The sequence below is a fragment of the Cydia fagiglandana genome, chromosome 16 (genome assembly GCF_963556715.1).
Source record: "Cydia fagiglandana chromosome 16, ilCydFagi1.1, whole genome shotgun sequence".
In the NCBI taxonomy this organism is placed as follows: Eukaryota; Metazoa; Arthropoda; class Insecta; order Lepidoptera; family Tortricidae; genus Cydia; species Cydia fagiglandana.
In genome coordinates this window covers 3,267,496-3,283,942 of record NC_085947.1, presented here as the reverse complement: position 1 = coordinate 3,283,942, position 16,447 = coordinate 3,267,496, and the positions used below count along the sequence as shown (strand labels likewise).

The following is a 16,447-nucleotide window of genomic DNA, read 5'->3' as shown; positions in this document are numbered from 1 at the left end:
TCAACTCAGATTACGCTACACGCCGTGTCAAACTCAAAAGCTATCACGCGATCTGTGGGTTTTAACACTTTTAACCCTTTTAAATATACATGCAATGGATATCTACATATAGACAATGGCGGATTTGCAGTGTTGGCTGCCTTAAGCCCCAGGCCCTGTAGTAACTACTAGCCTCCCCTTTCTCAGCACCCATAGACTACCGATTTGCTGCCGCCCCTAATATCTAGGCCCGGGGCGTACTGGGCCTTAAGGAAAATCCGCCACAGATCTTCTTCTTCTTCTTCCTGGCGTTATCCCGGTATTTTGCCACGGCTCATGGGAGCCTGGGGTCCGCATGACAACAAATGATGATTTGACGTAGGCACTAGTTTTTACGAAAGCGACTGCCATCTGACCTTCCAACCCAGAGGGGAAACTGGGCCTTATTGGGATTAGTCCGGTTTCCTCACGATGTTTTCCTTCACCGAAAAGCGACTGACAAATATCAAATGATATTTCGTACATAAGTTCCGAAAAACTCATTGGTACGAGCCGGGTTTGAACCCGCGACCTCCGGATTGAAAGTCGCACGCTCTTACCGCTAGGCCACCAGCGCTCCGCCACAGATACGCTTGAAAAATGTAACCCTCCCTCGGAAAATATTGGTTAAAAATATCGAATGCCTAAGAAATATTATAACAATCGCGATTGTTATGAAAACAGTGTACAAATATTTGCAGAAGCATCTTTCCTAATTTAAGAGGCTATTGTAAAGTTAATCTCATTTCATATTATATTTAGAGTTCCGTAGTAATAACATTTATTTTTGGTGTTGCAGACTTATTTGTCCATGATTTTTAAATTCAAAAATTTACTTTTAGAAGATACCTAAGCAGAAAAGCGTTATCTCAAAAACAAATGATTTTGAAAATAGAATTCTCAGTTATAGAAACTAAAGTATAAATTAGCAATGCATTTTCTTTTGAGATAGCGCCACTCGGCTTAGCAGGGCAGAATATTGGTTGGTCGGATTGGAATATTGGATGTCATAGTTATTATTTCGTTTGATCGCTGATTCTGACTGAATATCTGGGAGACTGAGCTTTGCTGGTAAAACTTGCTCGTTTTCCCAGAGATAGATCCCCCTAAAACCCCCATACATATAGCAAATTTCATCAAAATCGTTAGAGCCCTTTCTGAGATCCCCGAAATATACAGTCTGTGTCTGGCTATCGGGCTTTAAATCCAGGGCTTGATTTTACTCGCTAAACTGAGCTACTTTTACTATGGGACCAACCCTAAAATCGGGGAATTTTTTTTGGCTTTTCCATAGAAAAAGTCGACATCTGATCAGTAAAAATTTATGAAACGGTGAAAAACATTTTTCGGGATTTCGGGGTTGTTGGTGCCATAATAAAAGTCGCTCAGTTTATCGAGTAGAATCGAGCCCTGGATTTAAAGCCCCATGGTCAGACACACCCTGTATAAATAAATAAATATACAAAAATTGCTCATTTAAAAGTATTAGATAAATAGATAGACAGATGTTACCTACCAATATAATGGAGGTGCAAGAATACCAATCTTTGAACGCTAGTATTCGCGTCTGGAGGAATTTTCTTTAATTTCGAACGCTCTAATATCACCACCAATCCAAAATTGGTGATTAAATTGGAGATTGACGCCAATTTCTTTTCTGATCATATTGACGGAACCATTATTTAAGTCCACTTTACCCTTGACGAAACGTCTCGGTACGTTCTCATTGTATTGTACCTAATGTAACTGTTAACAAAATAGGTACCTATTTGTTCGTCTCACCATTGTTTCGTCTATCAATGACAAAATTTACTGTGATACCGCAATTTTATTGTAGGTTTTTGTCTCTGAGATTTGGCTATTTTTGCCCTGATTTTATTTGCTTATTTATAGTTTGTCAAAGGATTGTCTCATTTCAATCATAGACAGAGAGAATCATACCATATTTATCTTACACTAGTAGGGTAAAAGCACCAGTAGTCAGCCTTATAACGAAATTTCTATGTTCAAGATCGTATAATTTGCAAACTTATGGACTAATAGGTATTTTCAATGATTTTTCTGTTCAAGAATTTAATAAAGTTTAATTTTTGTAAACAATAAAACTTAATTAAATTTAACTTTTGGAAATATTTAATTAAATATAATAAAAGGCCCTTTTTGCCAGTAATCAGCCCCGTGTATACCAATACACAGCCTTTAGGAACCCAGTGCCCAGCCATCCCATTCTAATGGCTGATTGGTAGGTTCGAGTAGAGTGAGCTTATTGTCCAGTGGTCAGCCACAGGCTCACTACTGGGTATTTAATGTATTTCAATCAAATAAAGTCATAATGACGTAATTTTTTAAAAGGGCTTGATTTAATGCCTTATATTACATTTGAAAATAATAACAAATCTTAATTCCTATGGTCAGCCTCCCCGGCCGACTTTTGGGTTTACGACCTTTTTAAAATTACTGCTTCAAACCCAGTAGTCAGCCAGGGGAGCCTGATTATTAGATTTTGTACAAAAAAGTAGTTTCCAATAGTCAGCCGCCATAAGAATGTCATTTCCATATGAATTAATATTATTATTTACGTTTTTCAGATAGTTTAGGTATTAATTAGGTGAAGCAGTCCATATTCTTTTAAAAATAAATCACAATTCTGCTGCTAACGTCTTATCAAAATACCATGTGACATTCCAAAAAAATGGCGCATATCTCCTTAACCTTCCTTACCTTTCATGTCAGAAGACACCGTAACTTTAAAAAAAAATTATGGATCATCGTAGAGTATTCGTTTAAAAAATAAGATATAATAATAAATTAGATAATAGTTTTCAATTAATAGTTTATCAATATATAATATAGTAGTAGTAGTATATTACCTAGGTTTGACATGAAAATTATAAAAACCTTATTATTTAGAGGCAAAAATAGGCAAGAAAGGCTGACTACTGGTGCATGGCTGAGCACTGGTGCCTTTACCCTACTAGCATCCAAAAGAAAAGGATGAGTATAGTTTTCCTGGTTCTTACTGACTGACAAATTGGTTTGACCAACTATTATGTCAAACATCGGGTCGAGTCGGCCCTCTGAAACCATCTACCAAAGAAAAGCGAAAAATTCCGAGGAATCAAGAACCTTTTCTTTTTTTATGAGTTTAATGACGTTGAGCAAGAAGTTCTTTCATTATAATAAAACATTACTTGAATATGTAATTAATGACTGGTGGTGTAACAACAGTGGACTCTAAAAAATACCTTCTTTTTGGTGCAATATAAAATTTTATTGTCGAGGTCTTATATGTTAAGTATTCTAATTCAAGATGTAAAAGTTATGTTATCTTTATTGTTCCCTTTTTTGGAAGTAGGTACATACTTATTAGTTTAGTATCTGATCTCCAAATTGTTAAAAAGGTTTTGAAGAAATATTTTTTTAAATTGACTATAGGTACGCAAAGAAGATATTATTTAGGTACTGTCAGTCCGTCCTATTCCCAAAATTAGACCATTGAGGATGATCAATATGATGAATAATCCAGATCTAATTCATAACCTGTTATTATAATCAGAATACGCGCCTGTCAGTCTTTTAACCGCTCGACTGCGGTGCTGTTGTGGGGCGAGATAATTCAGATAATGTACAAAATATGTATAAAGTATCGTAATGAAAGTCACCACTGACACCATTGACCAAAAAATGGATAGAAGTGCCACTGATTTAAATTAATTGACAGAGCCTTAGCGAAGGTCTCCGTTTTAGCTTAGGCAAGAATGCTTTCGTAGGTCCGGATTTTCTCCTTTCGCTATTTAGATAGAATTTTTGTGAAATTTGATTTTTTTTCGGGATATTTTTAAAATGGCGGAAATTGACTTAAAGGACTTAATTAGGACACTTAAGACTTTTGTGAGTTCGAGTTTTTTTAATTTTTAAACTTATCACAAGGTCTCGAGGTCTGCAGCTCACAGAGCACTACTTTAACGCTCTTCTACCCCTTATTTCATCCTATAACACTGTAGATGTGAAAGGTAGCATTATTCATCCCTACAACTCTATTGTAGCGCGGTTTTACAACCCAAGGTGATAAAAATTGTGCCCAATCCGGGGGTATTAGGGGGTTATAGCCGGCTATAACTCCTATTTTTAGAACATCAATAGAACCTCTGGAGTAAAAAAACGCTTAATGTAGATCTCTTTTAACCCTTATAATACATATATTTATTTAGCGCCTAATGTTAGTTGGGTAGTACCTACTAGTATTATTTAATTAGCCTGTGAAATGCGACATGCAACGTTCACCCCACTTGTAACATCTGTTCAAAGCGTCTATGCACCCCAAATGTCCTCCTTTATAAAACATATGGCAGAAACCATATCTCAACGGTGGAACCGTTCTCTAAGCACCATACTGGGCTGGCTGAGATGTAGGATCAGTATCGCCGTTATACGCGCCACCAGCATGTGTATCCGAGGCACACGCCACCGTTTTAAGTCCACCGCCAGGTGGTTTGGGTTCGACGACGGTGCCGCCCTTCCACACATCGATTGAAACCACTTTTCTACCCTACCCACATATGTATTACCTAACCCTTTGCCTATGTACTTATGATTGTTTTAATGTAATACATTTGGACTCATAGCTAAATAAAAAAATGATCTGTTGCGATTATTTAATTAGCCAAATGATTATTTTGACGGAAGGAACGAAACAGTTGAGCCGTGACTCAATCGGATTAAGTAAGGCAAGCATTTTGTGAATTTTTTTAAATGTTCAGCTAAGGAACATTGAAAAAAAGAATTAAAATATATTTAATTCACTATTGAACTATTATTTATAAAAAAATACTTTACAATTTAATTAAAATTCATCTGTATGATTTGTATTATATGAGTAAATTGCAAAAAAATGCATAGTTAAGCACCTGTAATTAGTCTAAAGTTAATTGATTCCTTTGTGTTACGACAGTTAAGCCATTTCTATTTAAGTTAGATGCATGAAAGTGTGTTAGCGTATGCTATAGACTTATAAGTATGTACGAATTAAGTACAATAAATACAATACAATACAATTTACATAGCTAATTATCGTAACACAAATGAATCAATTAAGTTAAGACTAATCACAGCTTCTTAACTGCGCTTAATTGCGTAAATTTTTTTTGCAATTCACTCAATATGGTCAGTTTTATTTTAAAATAGTACATATGAATTATTAAAATGAATGCCGCTTCTATAGCTCGTTGCATGCACCCGAAAAATGCTCCAGTTGTTCACCTAGCGGCGCGGGCGCATCTTACCCAAACGTTACCTCATACATCTCGTGCGCACCACGTACGCTTTCGACTTAGGCATTGTTTACAATAGTAATTTGATTGAAATATTGTGCGTATGACTGCTGCCTTCTTGGACTTCTTGGTAGATTATTACTTTTTTATTTTAATATCGTACAGATGAACTGAACACATCGGTTGTGAGGTCAAAATGAAAACGCTAATAAAAATCAAGTTTTTGCGCTTTCGTACTGTCGTGTTTGAGATATATGTAGTCGCGTGAAATAACGCAAGTCATGCTAGGACGTCGATATGTAATACGTGTCTGTTTTCTTTTGTGCAATAAATATATAAAAATCTATTTATGTTAGTCTATTGTCTGTTAAAAACTTTGAAAAATATCATAAAAAGGAAATTAGACATACACAAATAAGTAGCCCCAGGGGCGCGTTTCTCAAAAGCTTCTAACATGTAATACAAGCGGATGTCACTTTTTCACAGCTTTTGTTGGAAACGGACTTCCACTTGTATTACAAGTTACAAGCTTTTGAGAAACGGGCCCCAGGTCCACAGTTTTAGTAGCACACGCTCAGTGTGTAACAGCCTAAGATATACACACAAATATTTTCGCTATAAAAACGGAAGAGTGAAATTTTCGGAACACATTCGCGGTTCAAACTTCCAACCAGTGTATCTGAGTGATTTTTAGTTATTAATAGTGCTCATGGAGTTTGTGAAAATGAGGCTGGTATGTGACGTGTAGTGTTGTGACAGTGTGTAGTGATGTGCCATATAAAAAAAATACTAAGGAATAACTAAGGAATTCAGGATTTGGCATCATACTCTAACTAAGCCATCATGGAACTATGCCTTTAAAAATTACATTTGGCAAAACATTATAATTTTTTTTTCGTATATTTTTGTCAAGGAGGTTTAACCCACAGATTACAAATGGACAATTCACAGAAATCCAAGAAAAGGCTGCGGTAAAAACGGGACCCTATTACTATAAGACTCCACTGTCCGTCTGTCTGTCTGTTTGTCTATCTGTCTGTCACCAGACCGTAACTCATGAACCGTGATAGCTAGACAGTCGAAATTTTCACAGATGATGTATTTCTGTTGCCGCTGTAACAACAAATAGGTACTAGAAAGTACGGAACTTTCGGTGGGTGAGTCCCACTCGCACTTGTCCGGTTTTTGTTGATTTATATATATTGGATTTGATATATCTAACCAACCACCAACCAGCAATTATCGACACCATTAATCATAATATAGTTGTAGAAATACACCTTATTTTTTTATAACGATGTCTCTTTAAGAATTAATTCAATTCATTATTAGGCCAAGCAATAAGAAGTTATAGAGGGAAATGCTAGGAACACAATTTTTGACTCCGTAACTTTGTTTGGACTAGTTAGGAGGTGAACATATCAAAAGTCCCCGGCCGTAGCCCCGGTGCTGGGGGGTAGAGGGGGGAAAGAAGGTCTCATTTTTCGGTTTTTCACTTATATCTTGGAAATTTTGCGTCTTAGCGACATGACTACTAAGACAAACCAAAAGCTGATAAAATTTGTTACAAGTTTTATTCAGTCAAGTTTTTCGATATCTTGAATAGTTTTTGAGATATCCGCTCTTGAAAGTTTATTTAGGGCTTTCAATTTTATCTTGATATCTACATTAGTGACGCTGCTAGACCGTGTTGGTATCATTTTCATATAAATCGGGGGTGCTGAATTCAGTTTTGGTATCACATTGACACCATTCCTAAGAAAAAACATATAAACTTTAAACAAATACCTTTTTTTTTAAATTCCTCTTCACGCTTAAACCGCTCAACCGATTTAATTGAAATTTGGTATACAGATATTTCGAGTCCCAAGACAGGACATAAGATACTTTTTATCTCAATAATCATCCTTTAAAGTTGTGAAATGGAGTATGGGGGGAATTTAACACGTTCGCGGACGCTCAGTCACACCAGTTGGACACCTAAATTTTGTATGGAAATATTGGGACTGTTATAGCATTCCTGTCACTACAAATATATCTTTTAGGTTTGTATATGACGCGTAATGCTATGCAAGGCGAATGCTATGCAATCCGCGTCAATATGAAGTATATTTTTTATACGCTATGTGACAACAAATGCTATACAATTCGGATGCATAAGCATGTCTGTCACATGACGTAGTCAAGATGGGATTTTATATGACATCGCATGTTATAGCATTCATACATCGTACTCGATGGACTTGATGGCTGAGACTTCTGACTTCCTAAGGGCACGATTTTTGCTCTAAAGACTCATTTGCTGACCTCTTCAAACAATTTTCTTCTTCTGTTTTGTTCCCTCTTTGCTTATCATTGTAATATTGAGTCCATCTCATACATGCCCCATGCCAAGCACGTTCGCTGTTCATTCGACCTCAAATTATGTGATACTACCTACAAATTATGCGTTGGAGACCGGCTCTAATCTAAAGGCCCAGTCATGGGTCTCATAGCATGTTGTAGAGAGCCGAGTTGCAATGTTGAGCTCTCTTAAAATGAGAGGTTTGTTCTTCTAGCTGTCCAAGGTATACGCAGCATTTTACGCCAACACTACTTCTCAAAAGTGTCAATATGTACCGCATTACACTTTTTCAGTTCCCTGTAACGCACCGCCGCGTTAAGTTCTGGACGTAAAGCGTCCACCACTTTTCCTGCCAAGCGATGATTCACCCAACTTTATATTCTTTTTCGGATGCATCTGCACCAAATACAAGGCATGAAATATACACAGAATGATACCACAAATGCGTGTCATAAGGTGCTTACCTTGTGGGAGGTGATCATCGAACGCCAACAGGCTATAATTCACAATTATATGACCAAAACTATGACTAGTAACGTAATTATTTCAATAATAGGTATACACATTCATGCCTCACTTTTTCACATTAATCGTTATCAAAATTTTACTGTAGTATAATTAACAGCAAGTAAACACGTTTGTTTATTAAAACACAATGAAAAACTTAAAGAAATTGTAAGAAAAACATTAATTACGATTTTATAAAAATACGTCAAAATCGCTATCGCGCACGAAATTGACCCAAATTACATGTGTCCACTCCCAGACGCACCTACCGGGCTACTAAGGGAGCTGCCATACAAAGACGAATGCTATAGCATCCGCGTCACAGAAAGGGGGGCCAATTTGGAGACGTCACAGGATAATTTTTAACTTCGATAAAACTATGTAATATGGCAGTACGCATTATTTGACTCTGGTGACTGGTAGAGGAAAAGTTGATGAATAATATTATACTGTGGTTAAGCGGATTGATAAGCATTTCAACGAAGAAATTTAAAAAGAATAACGGATGCAGTAGCAGGCGCGTCACCAGGAGGAGTACAAAAACGGATGCTATGCAATCCGCGTCCGCGAACGTGTTAACTTCGTCGACGAAACTGAATTCCTGAGGTTAATACTGCTCAAGGTAAGGTTTGAAGTCATGTTTGGTATCACTTTCATCTAAATCACAGATGTATTCCGTCCTAAATTTCATCTAAACCGGTTCAGCGGTTATTGACTCCCCATACAAACTTCCACCCCACTTTTCACACCCTCAAAAGATGCTTTTGGTTATAAAAACTATCCTATGTCGTGTGTCGAGATTTAAACTATTTCTATACCAAATTTCAACGAAATTGGTTCAGCGGTTTAAGCGTGAAGAGGGATTTAAAAAAAATATTTATTTTTAAATTTTGGCTTTACTTCGGAATGGTGTCAATGTGATACCATAAATGAATTCAGCACCCCCGATATATACGAAAATGATACCAAACATGGCCTAACAGCTTCACTGACGTAGATATCAAGATAAAATTAAAATCCCTAAATAAACTTTCAAGAGCGGGTATCTCAAAAACTATTCATGATATCGAAAAACTTGACAGGATAAAACTTGTAACTAATTTTATCAGATTTTGGTTTCTCTTAGTAGTCATGTCGCTAAGACGCAAAGTTTCCAAGATATCAATGAAAAACCGAAAAATTCGACCTTCTTACCCCCCTCTACCCCCCAGCAGCGGGGCTACACCCGGGGACTTTTGATATGTTCACCTCCTAACTAGTCCAAACAAAGTTACGGAGTCAAAAATTGTGTTCCTAGCATTTCCCTCTACAACGTTTTTTGAGCATTCATTTCTTGACCTATATTAAAATATAGCATAATAAATGCTCTTAGGCATAATGCAATATACCGGGTGTGGCCTGTAACATGAGCAAATAATTAAAACATAGATTGTACTCCTCAATCGGTGACACTTTTGTTCAACAAGTTTTAAAAATTATGAAGTATTTAGACTCCCTATTTTTCATACAAAATAAATATTATCTTCAATGGACGCCATCGCCACGCCATATCATTGTGATTGACGTTGCTTGTCATGCCTTAAACATAACAAAATTCGTAATACATTGCGTCTTAGAATAAACTTTAACGTGTATTAAAAATCAAACCACAAGTTATTTTTAAAAGTCGCTGAAGAAATGTTAGTCAGTATGAGGAGTACAGCCTACAGTAAAATTTTTTGCTCATATTACAGGCCACACCCGGTAGAAAGTAACAATTAACGTTATGGCAACAATTGTAAGTAAACAATAAACATAATTTCCGCGTTAACTTAATTTACATTTGTAAACAAAGAGTTCTAATACCTTTTGTATTGAGTCATCAAATCATCATTTGACACGCGGAAGCATGCGCCGTGACATGACTTTGTGCGGTGAATTATTTTATTGACATTTAACTAAAACAATGTAGGTATAGTTATTTCATGTAATTGTGATAAACATTTAAAAGGGACGTAAATATTTAAAAAAATCTTGTAGGTAGTTAAATTAAATTGTTTTACATCGGTAAATCTCCTGCAGCTCAGGCTGCATAGAAATTGCTCGTAAAAAAATAACAGGCGTTTGGTTTTACGAGTGCGTTTTAACTTCGAAAATTTCTTCATTATAGATAACATCCTTAGCAGCAATACTAGCTGTAGCATCATCAGACCCAGTTCCATACACCACCCAACCAACGGAGCACCTCGCTAACAACGCAGAAGCCTACCAATCACAGCTCGAGCTGCAGCAGCAGGGCGTCTACGGCGATCAATCACACTACAGCCAGCAGGATTTCAGCCAATCAGATGCAGGATTCCAAGGCCACGTAGCGTTCCCTAGTGGGCAGACATCGTTCGCTGGACAAAGTACTTTTGCTGGGCAGAAAGCTTTCGGTGGACAGAATTTTCAGTCTCAAAGGCCTTCCACTGAGAAGACAGCAAGGATAATTAGCTTCCAGAATGAAAATAAGGGGAAAAGCTATCAATACTCTTATGAGACTGAGAATGGTAAGGATTTCACTACATATCTTTGTTTTATTTATTTATAACTCCAAAGAAAGACATGCCTGAATATCGCTTCACGAACAAGGGCACAGCTCTTAAATTTCTGATGATGGTATTGGTACCTACATACCAAGAATTGTGTTATCGCCAAAGTATAACCAGTTTATTGGCGAACAAATGCTAAACGCCAAACTTTACCTACCAAGTTTTGAATGAACATTAACTGGGTTATAAATAATACAATTTTAAACGTATTTAAAAACAGTTGTACGGTAGAAAGAAGAAAAATCTAATCTTCAAGGATGGGTATTCCACAGCGGCCTAATCGCCCGTCTCTATTCCGTCTTCTACTGGGTTATAAATTTTTGTTAAATATTTTGACACGCTGAAGTTGTCGTCTAATCGTCCGTCTCAATTCCGTCTTCTACTGGGTTATAAATTTTTGTTAAATATTTTGACACGCTGAAGTTGTCTGCAATTCCTACTACACTTACCTGCTAGTTCACAGAAAGAAGAAAGTTATTATATAAATTATCAGTGTCACCCCTATCCCTATTTTCTCAGGAATCAAATCCCAAGAGCAAGGTTCCGTCCAAGGCAAAACCCTCCGCGCTCAAGGCGGGTACACCTACACCGGCGACGATGGACAGGTCTACACGGTGACTTACACAGCTGATGAGAACGGCTTCAGACCTCAGGGAGCTCATCTGCCGACCCCCCCGCCGATACCTGAGGCTATACAGAAGAGCATTGAGCTTAACCAGAGAGAGGCGGCGAATAATAATGGCGTCTATGATGATGGTATGTAAAGTTTTATTATTTTTATGGAAAGAAAGTAAGTTTAGTATAATCTATAAATTTTAAATACAGATGTCAAATACAATAACGATGATGACGATGATGATGATGATGATGTGGATGTGGTACCGACAAAAAAAGGCGATTATATTAACACTCAAGTTTGGTATACTTAAGGGAAGGAGAAAAACATGATATGATATTTGAGACTAAAGAGAATATAGCAGTGAACGATTAGGCATCCCTAAACCAGATATAATGGAGAAATGTATTCTTTATAAGATATCTCAACTAACCGTTTTGCTTCTGCTTGTCGACTCGTCTTTTAAGCATCTTTGCTAACTAGGCTTTGCTTTAATTCCTCAGGAAGCTACAAAGAACAAACCGAATTTCAACAGCAGCGTCACCAATCACAACAGCAACACAGTCAGCGCATCCAGCAGATCAACGATCTCCAACCGCAGCACTTCTCTGAGATCCAGCAAGTCCAACAGATCTCCATCCAGCACCAACAGATCCCTGAGATCCAGCCAGTCCAACAGAACCCCATTCAGCACCAACAGATCCAGCCAGTCCAACAGATCCCCATCCAGCACCAACAGATCCAGACAGTCCAACAGATCCCCATCCAACACCAACAGATCCCTGAGGTCCAACCAGTCCAACAGCACCAACAGATCCTAGAGATCCAGCAGCAGCTCCCAGAGATCCAGCACGCGCCAGAGATCCAGCAAGTCCAACCGCAGGTCCAGCACTCCCAGCATGGCCAGGAGTTGTATCAGCAGCAGTACCAGCAGGAGCAGGAGTGGGCCGGGCAGGAGGCCGCCTCCACAGCTGGGTACAGTGGATGGAAGTGATCTAGTTTTGTAGACACCACACTAAAGGAATCTTAAGAAGGATTTTGTAAAGATTAAGTGCCTGGGAACGTATCAAACTTGATCTTTTCGATAATGTTATAAAAATATGACTTGGATTTTTGTAAGTTAAGGATTCTGTAAAGTTCCTAGTCTTCCAAATAGACAAGATAAGATATGGCAACTTCATATGTATTGAGTAATTTAACTAAAATGCTAAAAAACTATTAAAGATTATTAACAGTGCATGTTTGACGCTAGTAAATTATAATAGGAAAATAAGTAAAAGACTGAAAAGGAAGTCAGAAATGTTATTGGATTGGATATTTACTATGTGGTGTGTTATAAATAAATAGGTATAATAAATATGTAAATAAGAAAGTAACCAAATTGATCTGTTCCTTGTTATTGTTGATATTTTTTGTGTAATATACATACATTTGTTATTGATATTATAGGTAGAACCGCTGTTTTAATTTAATCCCTAGTGATAACGATAATTGGTTGTGTGACGGAACTTTAAGCCTTTTAGACCATGATCTAATGAATAGATTCCCAAATCCAAAATTCCAGAGGAAATTACAATGAGCATTTACTCGTCGACCACAAAGTTGTTTGTTCAGCTTAGCATGGCTTTGTTTGATTCAGTGTCTTAGACATTCTGTGTCATGTAGTACCTATTGGAATGACGCAGTACCTACTGAAGCAAGATATTTTTATAATTATGAGAAATAACTCTGACGAAAAAAAAAATTATTTTGATATAGTTGGTCAAACCAAATATGTCAGTAAACAAGAAAAAAAAATTATACTCATCCTTTTCTTTTGGGTGCTAGTACTAGTGTTTAAGACAAAGATAGTATGATTCTCTCTGTCTATGTTTAAAATAAGACAGTCCTTTGACAAACTATACCTAATCATAATCAAAATCATTACGACAATATATGTAGAACCTGTGGACCATATTTTTAGTAACTATAGCTGGGTGATTTACGGTAGGTACTAAATCTTACTTGGTGCTACTAAAACCGAATGCTACTAATATTTAGTAAACAATAGAATCAGTGTCTCGACACTTAGACAACGATTACAACATCGGCCCACACAACACCCATCATTGTAAGATCCCAATCGAGACATTCCACAGCCCAATGCATTAGATGCGTTCCTCTTGGTTCTTAATTTTACAAATACTGATAACACTGCATAATCCGATACATCCAAGTCCTTTTAAGGTGCCGTAGGTTCAAAACAGAGTTTTTTATAAGTCGTAGCAATTTTTAGATCACAATCCGGTTGCCAAAAAGTTAATTAGCAATCTTGAGGCTTTTATCTTTAACTTCACGGATTCGAATCCTGATTTTTAGACTTTCTTATTTGCAATATCAACGTTTCGTATCAGTCTTTTACCCTCCACTGCTGAGAGGCCTCTCTTCGAGTACGCCACTTATCCCGGTCTTGAGCCAATCTCATCCAGAAGTGACCCGCAATCTTCTGAATGTCGTCCACCCAACGAGCCAAGGGACGCCAGGCACTCCTTGCTATGCGTGATAATGCATTGCAAAATCAGCGACGGAATATGTACCTAATGTACCTACCTGTAGCTTCCTAAGTCCCGAGCCGAGACATACAAGTCCTTTTAAGATGCAGTAGGTTTAAAACAGAGTTTTTGATCAATCGTAGCGGTTTTTAGATCATAAAGGATGACTCACGTTAGACCGGGCCGTGTCCGGGCCGGAGTTTCCGGTGCATCGTTTTCTATGAAAAGCATCACCTGTCATGTCATAGAAAAGTAAGCCCCGGAAGCACCAGCCCGGACACGGCCCGGTCTAACGTGAGTCATCCTTAATACGGTTTCCAAAAATTAATTAGCAATCTTGAGGCCTTTCTCTAGTGACTTCATCGATTCCAATCCTGTACGGATATGATGGTCTTTCTTGTCTACGTGACAGCGTGATAAAACGGTGTCCGTCACTTTCTATCCCACGGTGTTAAACATTGACAGTTATTTTATCACGTGAATAAAGATAATACGCTGGCAGTTTTGACTTTCATTCGTTAGAAAAAAAAATCACGAACATGTCTAAAACGCACCTTAGAAATTTGTTGAAACGGGTCTAGGAAAGAAATCATGACATTTCACAAGAGTTATATTACGGCCTATTAAAATATATCAAATACCGCCCGTGGCAATGGGTTTTGATATAACTCGTTCAAGTTGACAAAAAACTCCACTTTGACCCGACATTAACCCGGCTAGATAACTCGAATCGCTGCAGGCTATTTAACGCAATGCAGCGCCAGCGCCTACTCATATTGCGTCGGCAGTTTCAAAATTTTTAGATCTTAGATCGAGATTGTAGAGTTAGACCATAGACCAAGACAAGTCTGCAACGATTCTGATAGCACACGCAGTGCAAGTGTTATATAAATAATAATTTAATAGAAGTTCGACGTTTAGAATAACACTTGCACTGCGTGTGCTATCAAAATGGAGACTTATCTTGGTCTCATCATCATCATCATCTCAGCCTATATACGTCCCACTGCTGGGCACAGGCCTCCTCTCGAGCGCGAGAGGGCTTGGGCTATAGTCCCCAAGCTAGCCCAATGCGGATTGGGGGCTTCACATACACCTTTGAATTTCTTCGCAGATGTATGCAGGTTTCCTCACGATGTTTTCCTTCACCGAAAAGCGACTGGTAAATAAAATATCAAATGATATTTCGTACATAACTTCCGAAAAACTCATTGGTACGAGCCGGGGTTTGAACCCGCGACCTCCGGATTGCAAGTCGCACGCTCTTACCGCTAGGCCACCAGCGCTCGTTATATAAATAATAATTTAATAGAAGTTCGACGTTTAAAATAACACTTGCACTGCGTGTGCTATCAAAATGGAGATTTATCTTGGTCTAATTTTATGCAATTTTGGATAGTTACGTCTGGTACTTTTCTTTTCAGATACAGAATGAATTTAGATTAACAGGCGTATTCTAATTTTAATAACAGGATATGAATTAGATCTGGATTAGATATGCATCTAATCGTGTCCTGTTATTAAAATTAGAATGGCTGTCAGTTTACAAATGCCCTAGAGACCGATTCAAATGTTACAATTTGCTACGGCTTTGATTTTATTTTGATACGACCTTGATTGAAATGAAGTGGAAGTCGTACGTGAGATGATACGCGTCAATCACCAAGACGATAAAATATTTAAAAACCAACAAGTGCGAGTCGGACTCGCCCACCGAGGGTTCCGTACAAATTTAATTTTTAGTATTTGTTTTTATAGCGGCAACAGAAATACATCATCTGTGAAAATTTCAACTGTCTATTAGCTATCATGGTTCATGAGATAAAGCCTAGTAACAGACAGACGGACAGTGAAGTCTTATAATTTGTTTTTAATAGCATTAGAAAAATAGGGTAAACAATTGACGTGTCTTTTTATTGAAAAACACATTTGAAAAATAAGTCACGGCAAATATGTAACAATTATGAATCATAAACGATTATTTATATTCTTTTGTTTTCATAAGTTACTGATTTTAAAAAGCGTTTTTCAATTAAAAGACAGGTCAAGATCGCGAAGTCTTTTTCAAATATTAAAAATAAGAACTATAGTAACATGGTCCAATTTTTACCCTTTGGGTACGGAACATGAAAAAAGAAAGTAGGTATCTCAGGACACGTTATCCTAGTCCCAAGAAGAACAATCTAAAGATTCGATCCACGTGCCAAGGTCGCAGTTCGTTGCGGTTTGCGATCCTACGCCTCTATAAACTTTAGTTAGTCACTAGATAGCAGCTGGATGGAACTCAGAACTTTGATACCTACGGATAACAGGCCCCAATTTCACATCAGTGACAGGTGCGACGAATTGTAAAATCACTGTTGCTGACGTCACAGGCATCCATGGGCTACGATTACCACTTACCATCGGGCGGGCCGTATTCCTGTTTGCCACCATCATTGTATTATTTAAAAAAACTTTATTATATCGGAATAAAACAGATATTTCTCCTGCGAAGTTTCTGACAATTGTCAAAGATTTAGAAGAATTGTAGGTAATTCTTGACAGGTAATGAGTTATATGTCGGAATTTCGTGACAATTGTAGTGTTTC

At 37.5% G+C, this 16,447-nt stretch overlaps 1 protein-coding gene and 2 long non-coding RNA genes across 3 annotated transcripts in view; 1 reads left to right on the top strand and 2 right to left on the bottom strand.

Moving 5' to 3' along the window:
* Positions 1-16,447, bottom strand: part of LOC134671797 (uncharacterized) — a 498,925-nt gene that overhangs the window by 481,581 nt on the left and 897 nt on the right. The gene's annotated exons all lie outside the window — the stretch shown is intronic.
* Positions 504-15,166, bottom strand: LOC134672245 (uncharacterized). Its single transcript, XR_010099312.1, has 2 exons — positions 15,098-15,166; positions 504-550 (listed from the first exon to the last, which is right to left on the bottom strand). It is a non-coding gene; the product is annotated as an uncharacterized LOC134672245 (long non-coding RNA).
* On the top strand, positions 9,905-12,319 carry LOC134672152 (probable serine/threonine-protein kinase DDB_G0280133). The gene is made up of 4 exons (XM_063530056.1): positions 9,905-9,916; positions 10,289-10,667; positions 11,229-11,465; positions 11,829-12,319. Exons 1-4 carry the CDS (start codon positions 9,905-9,907, stop codon positions 12,317-12,319), a joined length of 1,119 nt encoding a protein of 372 aa, XP_063386126.1.

What these genes read in the sequence shown, in the direction of transcription:
- LOC134672152 (XM_063530056.1), top strand. An exon ending in CTCTTATGAGACTGAGAATG is followed by an intron (nt 10,668 to 11,228) that starts GTAAGGATTTCA and finishes CTATTTTCTCAG; the next exon opens with GAATCAAATCCCAAGAGCAA. An exon ending in TAATGGCGTCTATGATGATG is followed by an intron (nt 11,466 to 11,828) that starts GTATGTAAAGTT and finishes TTAATTCCTCAG; the next exon opens with GAAGCTACAAAGAACAAACC.